The sequence below is a fragment of the Stegostoma tigrinum genome, chromosome 7 (assembly GCF_030684315.1).
Source record: "Stegostoma tigrinum isolate sSteTig4 chromosome 7, sSteTig4.hap1, whole genome shotgun sequence".
Classification (NCBI taxonomy): Eukaryota; Metazoa; Chordata; class Chondrichthyes; order Orectolobiformes; family Stegostomatidae; genus Stegostoma; species Stegostoma tigrinum.
This window is the reverse complement of record NC_081360.1, coordinates 55,074,745-55,087,149: the sequence shown is the minus strand read 5'-3', so window position 1 is coordinate 55,087,149 and position 12,405 is coordinate 55,074,745. Positions and strand designations below refer to the sequence as shown.

The window sequence follows — 12,405 nt, the reverse complement described above, 5'->3', positions numbered from 1 at the left end:
CCAAATGGAACAGGTCAACAGCTGGTAACTGAACAGTTTTCAGTGACTAACACAGGGTGGAGCTGGAGGAACAGAGCAGGCCAGGCAGCATCAGAGGAGGAGGAAAGTTGACATTTTGGATCAGGACCCTTCTTCAGGGGTCCCAACCCAAAATGTCAGCTTTCCTGCTCATCTGATGATGCCTGGCCTGTTGTGCTCCTCCAGCTGCACACTGTGTTATCTATGACTCCAGCATTTGGAGTTCTTACTACCTCTGAGTTTTCAGTGATTGTTCCTTGAAATGTGGAATTTCTTTACAGTGGCACTTTGAATATTTTAACATCATTTGGAGGGTAATTTTCTCTTCATGATAAATAACATCAGGCTTGATCAGGGAGAATCAGCATGGTTTTATCAAAAGTAGTCATGCCTAACAAATTTGATTGAACTTTTCAAGGAGGTCATCAGATATGTAGATGAGGGTAGCAGAGTTGACGCAGTTTATATGGCTATCAGCAGAACCTTTCACAAGGTCGCACATGGCAGACTAATAAAGAAAGGTAAAAGCACATGGGATCCAGGGTAACATGGGAAGGTGGATCCATATTACCTTAGTGGTCGGAGATAGAATGTGGTGGTAGAAGACTGTTTGTGTGACTGGAAGCCAGTGCCCAGTGGCATACCACAGGGATCAGTGCTGAATCCCTTTTTGATAATGATATACATTAACGACATAGATGGAAAAGCAACAGGCTTGATATGGATTACATGAAAATTGGCTGAGTGGCTAGTAGTGAGGAAGAATTATAATATATACATTCTGGCACCACTATTACCTTATATGGATCATGGAACAAGTCTCTTTATGATTTATCATAAACATTTTGGAGTTGTTTCCCAGTAAACTCTATTGGCTGAGATCAAACACTGTGACCAGGCTTGGTCAACACATTGGCTGTGTGCCAGAGTGTTTTCTTGAGGAATGAGCACATTTTGGGATAAGAGTTAGCAGAACAAAGAATTCTGCAGGAGGAGCCTTCAAGACCAAAGTTTGAAAGGTATGTGCCCTAAAGTTATCTTCAGAGAAGACAAAGAACTACGAGGCAAGATCCACACTGAAAACAAAGTTGGCCACTTGACTTGAATCGGGCTAATATCTGTTTCAAGCCAAACTTACAGAGTTAAAGTTAGAGTTAGTGTTTAATGTGAATTAAGTAAAGTAAGGTAAAGTGAAATTAAAAGTGAGTTAAAGTTGTACTTAAGTTACATGAAGTAACAAGTAAATATTGCAATTATGTATGTTTTATATTGAGTGTTGGTACTTAAAGAGTTAAAATAAAGTAGGGCTTATTTAATTAAACACTAAGTTGGCTCCCTGTCTTTGTCTGTCACACAAGGGAAGAGCACCTGTATAAAAGGTTTCATTAGTCCTTTCGGGCCACAGGCTAAGTGCTGAAAAGTGGTTTTCATGTAGAAAAGTCAGAGTAGTTTCTACGGACTAAAGGCCTCTTCTGTGATGCATGACTCTATAAGTTTACCTGTACAGTTTGAAGTGAGGGGGCAGGAATTCTTCTCAGCCTTGCTATTGAACATTTACAGCAACTTGCTACCACGAATGCTTATTACTTCCAGCAGTGTGATAGGGTCTGAACTGCCTCTTCAGTGTGGCTGTCCAATTTTTTTTCAATTTCAATTCCTGTGCTCTTTCCCCATAAGTCTCCAATGTTTCCCTTTCGAATGTCTACGTTCCATTTGAGAGTTACTATTGAATCTGCTTCCATCAAACATTAAGGGAATGCATTCCACAACACCTTGCCATATAAAACTGTTTCTAAAAGGCGCAAATGTTTCATTCATCAATCAACTAAGATTTGTGATCTCTAGTTAACAACTATCTGCAACTGAAAATCTATCAAAGCCTTTTATGATTTATTATGGAGTCAAGAGTTATATGCAGTAGGCAAGAAGTGGAGTTTAAGACCACAATTGGATCAACCATGACCATACTGAATGGTAGGACAAACATGATGAGCCAAATAATCTACACCATCTCCTATGTTTTATGTTGAATACCATAACCAAAATTTCTCCTAGCCTTCTCTGCTCTAAGAAGAATACCAGATTCCTCGATCTCTCCACATATTTGATGCCCCTCAGCCCTACTGCAATTCAAAAAATCCCTTTTGCACATTTTCTAAGTTTTGACATCATTCCCAGCATATTAATATTTCTTTCCGGTAGAAACTGAAGCAATGTCTTTCAAAAGATTTCACACAGCTGTATAAGAAAGGACGACATCAATAAAGTCAAGAATCTAATGAGCTTTATTTTCACAGCCTTGTCAACTCCACTAAGGATGCAATGCACTGTTCACAGTTTTTGAAAAATGAAGCAGGCTGACAGAATGTAACAAGATCAAGACAGCTTTCAGGTTTTGCATGATAAGCTGCAAGTAACATTCATGAACCAGCCATATAAATACTTTGATTTCAGGAACTGTACTGAGTAATTCACCAACAAACATCCCAAAGCATGTCTACCTTCCACAAGGCACAAGTCAAAAATGTGATGGAATAATCCCTACCTGTTTAAAAAAAGTGTACTTCCAAAAATATTAAGGCATTCTACAACATCCAGGACAAGGTAGATTGATTAACACCACTACCACCTTTAACATACCCTCCCTCCTTGGCTCCAGTATATACCATCTACAACAATGATTCCCAAACTGTGGGTCACATCGCTCATGGTGGTTGAGGGATGGCTCTCCAAAGCAGCAATTATAGCCATGACACTCAAACTGAGAATGGACAGCTGCAAGGCCCCTTTAAAGTTGTTTTCTTCTCTTCCCATGGAAATGGCTTTTTCATCTTATGATTGTTTGCTTCACCCCGACCTCTGTCCCACCACACTCTTCCCTATCACCAGAAGCTCCAACGCTCCTCATTCTGAACAATATCACCTCAGTCTAGCTGACAATACACTAGCAGAGCCACCCAATCCCCACCCATACTCCAACAGCTCTGAACACGTCTATAACTATGCCCTAACTAAACTGATCATCATACCCTTCTAACCTATAATCACACCCCGAAAAGGGCTGGAAAATACTGATCTACAAGATGCACTGTAGCAACCCACAATGCCTCCTTCAACAACAGCTGAAAGACCAAGCACATCAGGTGACTAGAGACACCAGCATCCAACAGTTTCCCTCCAAGCCACACAAGATATGACTAAAAATACATCTTGTTCTTTCACCTGTGTTGGGTCAAAATCCCTACAGAGATGCTATTGTAACAACACTCAATGGGTTGCAAGCTTTCAAGAAGGCTATTCATAACCACCTTCTCAAGGCAAACAGAATTGATGAGTGCATGCATTTGATTTTTGTAAGCATATTTTGCATCTCAACAAAGTAGAACAGCTCCCTAAATTACATTGTAAACCTCTAAATCATTGATTAAAGAGGAACATGAAAACGAGTACAGCACAATGTTTATTTGCAGCTTTCTGGTGGCCCCTATGTTTGGTAACTGTACTACATCAGCTGCAGTGCAACTCTTTTGTAACTTATTATTATAAAAACCATTATCTTCTGTTAATGAAATAATCTTTTTCAGTATGTCTGTTTTAACACTCAGTGAACCAACTATTATTGTTTAAAACCAAAAAGCTGCAATACAGACTAATAATCATTCAAATATAGCAAAAAATCTGCAGCTAACTGTAACCTTTCCCTATTTTTATATAAAAAGTGCCAATGCTTTAAAAAAAGGCAATCATAAAAAAGTAACATAAAATATGCAAAAACTGTAATGTAAATTACAATCATAAGAAATAGGAAATACAGATCAGTGTCAAAATAACTTTCTATAGGCTGATTCTGGAATGGCACAACAATATAAACAACATTAAAAAGTATTTGAGGTCTCTATTACTACAGATCTTTTACATTGACAATATTTTTAAAGTACTTTTATGAATTGTTGAGATAGGTTTTTAAATTATCAAACATATATATATAATGCTCCAATGCTCCCACTTTATATTTCACAGCTGTATCTATGAAGTCAATAAGTCTATCAATCAATTTTTATAACCACAAGCTGAAATGCCAAAGAATAAACTGAAAGATCTAGTCCTGATTCCTCTTTTGCACAGTAGTGCATATTCTATCAATGGGATTAATTTCATGCTAAAATCGGTATAGGAGGCACCACTTATGTACTTGTTTCCAAGGCAACCTAGTTCTCCCCTACACCAGCATCTGCAAGCAGCATGTCATAAGTTCTGATTATGATAGTTGATTCTTTGCAATACAATTAGCTTCATCTTTTACGACATAACTGTAAAGCAAACTTGTTCCAGGCAACCATTTCATGGAACAACCATCTTATTGCCGTTTCAAATATGTTTGTCAAATTGTGTAAGGTTGTGAAAAATTATGCAGGAAATCTACATACTGTAGCAGCATTTGTTCAACTATAATTAAAACAGAAAATGTACCCAATTATTAAACCATTTAGTACAGTAGCTGACACTGCAATAAAATGGTTTCCATAGTACCATTCCATTTTTGGTGTTGTGAAATATACATTATAGCAATAGAATTTTTTCACACTGAGTGAACCAATGGGGCTGATAGAATGATTTTGAACCAAAAAACCCGTCCCACACGCTCTACAGGGAAACAAGTTCTCCAGCCTTTGTTACAAATACATTATGTATTAAAAGCTATTCACATTTTCTTTCAGTTATTATGCAGTTAATATATCATTAGGATAGTCACATAATCCAGTTTGAATTCTAACATTCAGTTCTTGTCAACCAGTTTATAGGACATCAATGAGACACATTACCAAATAATTCATGCTAACCAAATTATTCACCATACCTTTCCTTTGCTACATGATTGGATATAAGTTGAAATGTTTATATGTTTACTTTTGACCACAACTATCAGAAATTTGCTATACTTCTTTCATAAGTTTTTTTTTCAAATTTAATGTTGTTTTTCACACAAAGATCTCTAAGCTTAATGCCCCAACTAAAGAAAGTAAGTTGTAGTGGGAAAATAAGTGACATATTTCAGAATATAGATTAAGCATAGGATTATGTGTCTTATGAAGGCTGACACAACAACTATGGCTCATTTAGATATTGTCAAATAGAACTGAGCTTCCTTTCCCTACCATCATTCAGACAGGACCAAGTCCTTTGATCCAGGAATTTTTCTCAATAGTTTAAAGCCAATTCATAAAGTCCCAAATTGTGCAAAATAATAATCATATGGAAAGCTTTGGAAAATATCCAATTGTTTGAGAAAATGTCAATCTTAATAGACTAATCATCTACAATTCTGAGTAGATGGAAAACTCCTGAAAATGAGAGATTAATTATTTTGTTTCATTATTATAATGGAGGCAACATGCAAACTTTGTGCAGCCTGTTTAATTGAATGTACAATGCATGTTAACTGCATTGCTTATGAAGGGTCTAGGCCCAAAACGTCAGCTTTTGTGCTCCTGAGATGCTGCTTGGCCTGCTGTGTTCATCCAGCTTCACACTTTGTTATCTTGAATTCTCCAGCATCTGCACTTCCCATTATCACTTAACTGCATTGCTTGTTGCCTGCAAAAAACATCAGCAGGTAAACCAAAATTGTGAGTTCTGAGCATCACGTTGAGCTACTCTTTAAAGCTAGCATGCAACTTGCAATACAGAAATTCATGACAGTAGCAAGAAGTGCTGGTAGTCATGCGGGTATTGAATTTTACTTTGGAAATACCGTAAAACGAGATGAATTGGGAAAGAGCAAACCTCCAAAGTTTTCAGATATTACTTTGGAGGTCTTGGTGGGGGAGATGAACATGACGAGGGCTGTTCTGCGTTTACAGGGGGGCAGCAGCCAATCCAAACACACGCTCAAAAATCAATAGGAATAGGTTACTGTGGAGGTAAATCCAGAAATTAAGCCTGTGCCACAAGAAATTCAGTGACCTCACAAATGTAAAATCAAATGTCATATTATACCACCTGCATTCCTATGTGATGAACCATCGTCATTTTGGCCTCTAGTCTCTCCGTCTCTCCCAAACCCTGGGAAACTTCATGTGACAGTTTTCAGGCATACCTTAGAAACCCTCATCTCTTAAAACCCAATAAGCAGCAATATGAATCACATAGACCTTGTAGTCAGGTAGAAATACAGATCAACTATCTTTAAGGCACTAAATCTCGTTATTTTTGACGTGAATGGACATTTTAAAATACCAACAATGTGCAATTTGACGTCTCAATATTTTTCTGGAACTTTAAAAATTCTCAATCTAAACTTTGCCAGCACTCGGGCTATTTCCATGTGACTATGTACAAACATTGTATACTTTCTGGGTGTGAGTTTGCTCGCTGAGCTGGAAGGTTCGTTTTCAGGCGTTTCATCACCATTCTAGGTAACAAAACGTCTGAAAACAAACCTTCCAGCTCAGCGAGCAAACTCACATCCAGAACCTCAACCTGAGCTACAAATCTTCTCAAAACTCGATTGTATACTTTCTTCCCAATAAAGCCAACTGGATCTCCTTTAAAATCTAACAATCAAACAACTCAAGTTGATTCCTCCACGTGGTTAGACTATACTTGTGGCCCGTGTCCAGAGATGTTTTTAATAACCTGAAGATGGTAGCTGTGCAGGTTACAGTCTAGGGACAAGAAAGTATGTTGCATCTCAATAACATTCTTAAACTGGCCCTCAACTTAAAGTGGAATAGTTGAGATAGCAGCTCAGCATTTGAGGAGGAAAATATTAATCCAGATAAATTACAGATTGAATTTGCTTGAATCCAGTTACAAATTAAGGTAATTGAATTTCCAGTAATAAAAAATGAGAAAGGAAAATAGGAAAAAGGAATAAGAAATAAAAAGAAAGCAAAATTTGAAAGGTTATGATAGAATTTCAAGAGAGAAGGCAGAAAATTTGAACTGATGGAGAAAGGTTTTGACTGTATGGAGGCAGATTAACTCTTATATTTAGCTTCCAGTTTTGATGTAACAAGGAATATCATAGAATCATAGAATCTCTACAATGTGGAAACAGGCCCTTCAGCCCAACCAGTCCACACCGAATCTCAAAGCATCCCACCCAAACCCACCCCGCTACAGCCCATCTAATCTACACATCCCTGAACACTACAGGCAATTTAGCATGGCCAATCCAACTAGCATCCACATCTTTGGACTGTGGGAGGAAACCGGAGCACCCAGAGGAAACCCATGCAGACACAGGAAGAATGTGCAAACTCCACACTGCTATGTCAAAATTCAATAATGAAAGGATGAGATGTACTTTGTTTTAAAAAACATATTAAAATGCAGATGGAAAATTGTTACAAAGCTACTATACATAATATAGAAAAAGTCCAAGTAATTTTTTTCAACCTTTTCTCATAAATTGTTTGAAATGTCTGACTCAATTATGGTTGCTGCAAGTACTGCATATGTGCTAATTCCAAAAAACTACAGACAAAGTTTAGAGGACTGAGGAAGAGACAAATTTGGAGTACTGTGAAAATTACCAGAAAAAAAAAACTGATGATCTATAATGAATGGTACAAGCCAATGAAGTTGAATCAGAATTTGGTAAAACTTACATTGAATTTAAAAACGGTATTCCTTTAGGAACCAAGTGTCACCTAGATCAATAAGTTCCTAGTATAAGGAAATCAGCTCTTTTAGCTGATAGTTATGACAATTTGCAAACATACAAGGAACAGCACATTATTGGACAAAGCAGCTTGGGAGAGAAGCAAAGTGCTAATGTACAGGATACTAATTAAAATGAGGTGGAATAGCATTACTGCAAAGACAGGTCTTTCCCAGATTGTGAAAGAATCAATAGAGAGATTAAAATGATTCAAGGAGATAAACGCATTTTGTTGTCATAAGGCAGGTCACGTCAAGACCAAGTGCTGAAAGATAAAACTAAAGAGGCTTTTGTGCATTTGCCTACTGTTACTCTAGAGAAGTTTGCACTAGTAGGAAAAACTGGTGACCAAACAATTCTAGCTGTTATATTTAGCTTGGATGTAAATTTAAGTATAAAAGGATCATGAGAGATTATACATATTCATACTTGGAATTGACCTGATCTGGGAAAGTTGTTGCTATCCCCTTAGATGGAAGAAAGGATTACTGCAATTGATAATATCATCAAAGAACCTGGAAATAAGTGTGATTCTGCTGTAGAAAACAAAAATTAAAGACATGCCCTGAAAATCAAAACTGAAAACTCTCAACAAAGAACATCTCAAATTGATCACAAACAACTGAAGTTAAATGCATGGGAACTGAATCCAGCTGCTTCGAATTTGTCAGTCTTAAAATAATGAAAACGTCCAGGTATCTTTGGTAGAATGGCACCAACAATCCTTTTTCATACTCCAATTTACTTCCTAATTTACAAGAGCATTAACCTCAGGATGAACGTAACACTCAAACCTCTCCATAGGAAGGTGGCAATCCACAGAAAGACACTTCAACAGTTTACAGCGAAGGATGCCAGTCTCACCAGGAACAACATTTACCTTAAGCAGCAAAATATATATTTTTTAACATTGTAGTAACCTTATACTGTATTGATGGTAACTCAATGCACAGACAACATGGCTGTCTTAACTACAACTGCCCTGAACTGTTCAAGACTGTCCAAATGCTTGGCACAACACCTGATTCTCTATCAAGTTGCTATGTTAGCGTAGGAAATGCTTCAGGTAAACTGAGATTAATGCTTTCATATCCATTGCCTTCCAGAAGATATCACACCCCCCTCAAGTTTTTCCCCTTAGTTAACCCATCAAAAGTAAATTAAAACAAACAACTACATTACATTTATCACCACACCTGCCCTCACCAAGTTGTTAATGTTATAAATTCAAGCAAACTAATGAGTTGGCAATTCTTCCAGAACACTTTTATTTAGTCTTGATCTGCAGGCCATTAGCTTGAAAATTGTTGATGTTGATGTTGACACTATGTTGACTGCACTGTGATGGTAGTCAACCTTTTTCGGATCCCTGGCCAATACACAGATCCCTAAGTTCTGCCTCTGCACTTGGTAATGCCCAAGTATCCCTGGTATAACTTGATTAGTTTGCCATCTCTGAATGACGCCGTCACCGCCAAGCTGCCATCTACCACCAATAAGCAATACATTGTAGTGAAATTTTTTTGAGTCTCTAAATAAATCTGCAAGCTCAATCTACTGTTCTTTTAGTGTGACCAACCTTCTACACAATACTGATAATTAGCAATGCTTCTGGGTCTTCCTTTTGTTCTCATCAGAATTAATTTAGCATGTTTTAGGTTGCTCATCACTGTACTTCTGTGGCCTAAACATATAATTCAAGATCATCAATGAATTCCTGATCATACATTGTAACTTTGTTGACAGTTCCTCTGGAGAGTCGATCTCCTTTTCCTAAGCATACCATTCATGTAGGGAAACATCATAAAGTGGAGTCAAAAATTCTCTATTCTAATCTAACAAGAAAACCAATGAAAAATGGTCAGACTCTATGAGAATTTTCAGGCCAAGGATGTAATCTGAAGACTTTTTGCATGCTCCTGTGATTGACAGGTACTCTTTCTCTACAATGTGTAGGTGTCATCATGTCCGAAAATGCCTTAGAACGATGATATATCAATTTCCCACACCAATTAAATTGCTCTTGAAAAACGTTGTTCCAATGCATGAAGCTACATTGTCCACAGCTATAATAATTGGAAGAGATCGACTGTAGTGTTCCAGGACATCTGTTTACATCAGTATGTCCTTAATGTTTTGGAAGACATTTTATTCACATATGTCCGAATACCACTCTCCTGCCCTTTTAAGTAGTAGACAAGTGAGGCAACATTTTTGTCAATTGGTAAACAATCTAGTTTCTTATAAACACAGCACAGTCTTGAAATAGCTGACGCTAACCTTTAGTATCTGAAACGTTGCCTACTTTTTACATTGACTTGTCATAGGTCTGTTAGTGTTTGTATGGAATGAAATTAACAGGGTTTCTCTTTACGCTGCTCGTCTAATGTTGTTTCACATCTCCCTAGGTCCATCTGTGATTTTTCCTGCTTCCTGTTTCCAAGATGATTTGGACTTTTTTGTCCAAATAATAAATAATAATAATGACAGATTAAAAATTCTTTTAGGAATTCTGTTTCTCAAATATTCTGTTCGCAAAGTTCCATATTCAACTAATCTACAAAAGTCATTAATAAAACTGTCTATGGATTCTCCAAGAAGTTGAACAGTTTTGTTATGTCTTGTCTGTTTAAGGATTCCATTAGTTATGTTAAAATAATTGTCAGGAGCCTTTACAATATCAGAAATATGTCTTTTTTCTTCTTTTTAGTTTGGTGACTTATAACATCATCAGCTATTGGATCTACTAAATATTGTAATATGTTAATATATGCTGCTTCTGATTCGTAATTCAATGCTGAAGTAAGTTTGTTTCCTAGGAACTGTTTTCTCCATGAATTATAATGTTGCGTTCTGTTAGGACCATCTCTAATGTCGAGTCTGATCAGAAGTATGGCGTCTTTTTCCCATTTCTCAATGTGTAGATTAAACTTATTGCCGTGAAAATAGTTTAAAACTGTATAACTTCAATTTTGTTTCAATCTGAATATCTATAAGTGTAACTTCCTGTATTCAGGAATTCAACACTATTTTAAATTACTTTAATGGTTATTAATGTCTTGGCAGCTCTTTTTTATTATTGTTAATTTTTTATCATTGTCTCATAAGCTTTAAATTGAATTTTTATTCTTTAACTTATAAAGCACTTACTTTTTAAGCATGCTTTCAACTTCAAATTTTGCACTGTTGCAATCTTGTGATACGTTGTTTAAATTCATTTTAAATATCCTTGTATTTTCTCTTAATTTATTCCAATAATTAATTTTTATTTTACAAACTGTGGAATGAAGATGGAGAATTTATGCCATTTTTGCTGGGCAATAGAAGAAGTTACACTTTCTTTTATAGACAACAAAATGTACAGCTGGATGAACACAGCAGGCCAGGCAACATCAGAGGAGCAGAAAGGCTGATGTTTTGGGCCTAGACCCTTCTTCAGAAGACCCTTCTTTCTGAAGAAGGGTTTAGGCCTTAAGTGTCAGCCTTCCTGCTCCACTGATGCTGCTGGCCTGCTGCGTTCATCCAGCTCTACACCTTGTTATGTCAGATTCTTTAGCATCTGCAGTTCCAACTATCACTTTCTTTCAGTTGACTGTTGCATGTTTCCCCAACAAAAAGCCATTAAAAGCACTTCGAAAAAATTTCCCAAATTTTAATAATTTCTTCACTTGCCTCTAAATCATTTGTTTCCTGGTTTAAATCTTTTGCTTTCAACTAATTAGTGCATAATTTTGCTTTTCTATGTTGATCCTGTTTTTCAGATTTGAACTTCAGTTTGTTATGGCAGCAATTTAAGTATAACAATAATTGATTTAATGGAAAGTACTGCCTTTCTCCTTCTTTTCACAACATCGGCACAACATCAAGGGCCGAAGGGCCTGTACTGTGCTGTAATGTTCTACGTTCTATGTTCAGCTTACCAGCCCAGAACAGCATCACTTCTATCTTTTCCCATAGGGAATTAGCTTGCAGCTGGAGCTTGATATTGTCCACATCTGATCAATCTATTCACTTACTGTCAAAGTACTTTTAGCCCACACTAGCCTTTTTTCTGCTTTTTACCCTGGTCTGGTCACATACTTCCCAACACTGGTGCCTTTGTAAAGGGGTTCACATCCGTACCATTGCTTGCCATGTTGTCAGATTGACAATAAGGCCTCAGTACCTTAGGTAGAAGGTTGCCACTAATACTTCTTCCTCTGTTAGTTTGGGGGCTTTCTATCATTTGTGGTGAAGAATGAACTGTACAAAGTCTCAGTAAAGACTGTTTACAGTAGATACCAGGATACATTTTATTATGATATATAAACTATATAGAGGTTACGATATACCGGTGATCTCCATTCTAAGTACAAGATCACTCTTTGAATTTAAGTATCCCAGGATCTTCCCCAAATAAAGTACAGTATAAAGAGAGTTTACTTTCAGACATATTGACTATAAAACCAAGTACATTTAATTATTCATTTTGTGCTCTACTCACCAAGTTTCAGTATAGACCTGTGACTGCACATTATCTGTCACTGTCTCACTCTCTCGGTCGTAGTTTGAGATGCTTGTCATAGACAAGCCATCAAACGAGCATTCAAGAGGCTAGTGTGATACCTGGACTGGATTATTGGGAGAATGCTGTCTCCATAGACTTACGCAGAGTCAAAGTAAACTTCCACTTTAAAACCACAGGATGACCGAAGCAAGTACATTTCTCTGTTTACATGTCC

At 37.0% G+C, this 12,405-nt stretch overlaps 1 protein-coding gene across 2 annotated transcripts in view; it reads right to left on the bottom strand.

Moving 5' to 3' along the window:
* The window catches only part of LOC125453835 (G protein-activated inward rectifier potassium channel 1), a 264,116-nt gene that overhangs the window by 119,077 nt on the left and 132,634 nt on the right, over nt 1–12,405 (bottom strand). The window contains exon 3 of one of the 2 annotated variants that reach the window (XM_059647281.1): nt 5,566–5,613. The exons of the other annotated variant lie outside the window; for it this stretch is intronic. Within the exon in view, the coding sequence (XP_059503264.1) occupies nt 5,594–5,613 (20 nt within the window). The 3' untranslated portion in view covers nt 5,566–5,593. Of the gene's footprint in view, nt 1–5,565; nt 5,614–12,405 lie in introns of those variants that run through there. 2 annotated transcript variants of the gene reach the window in all.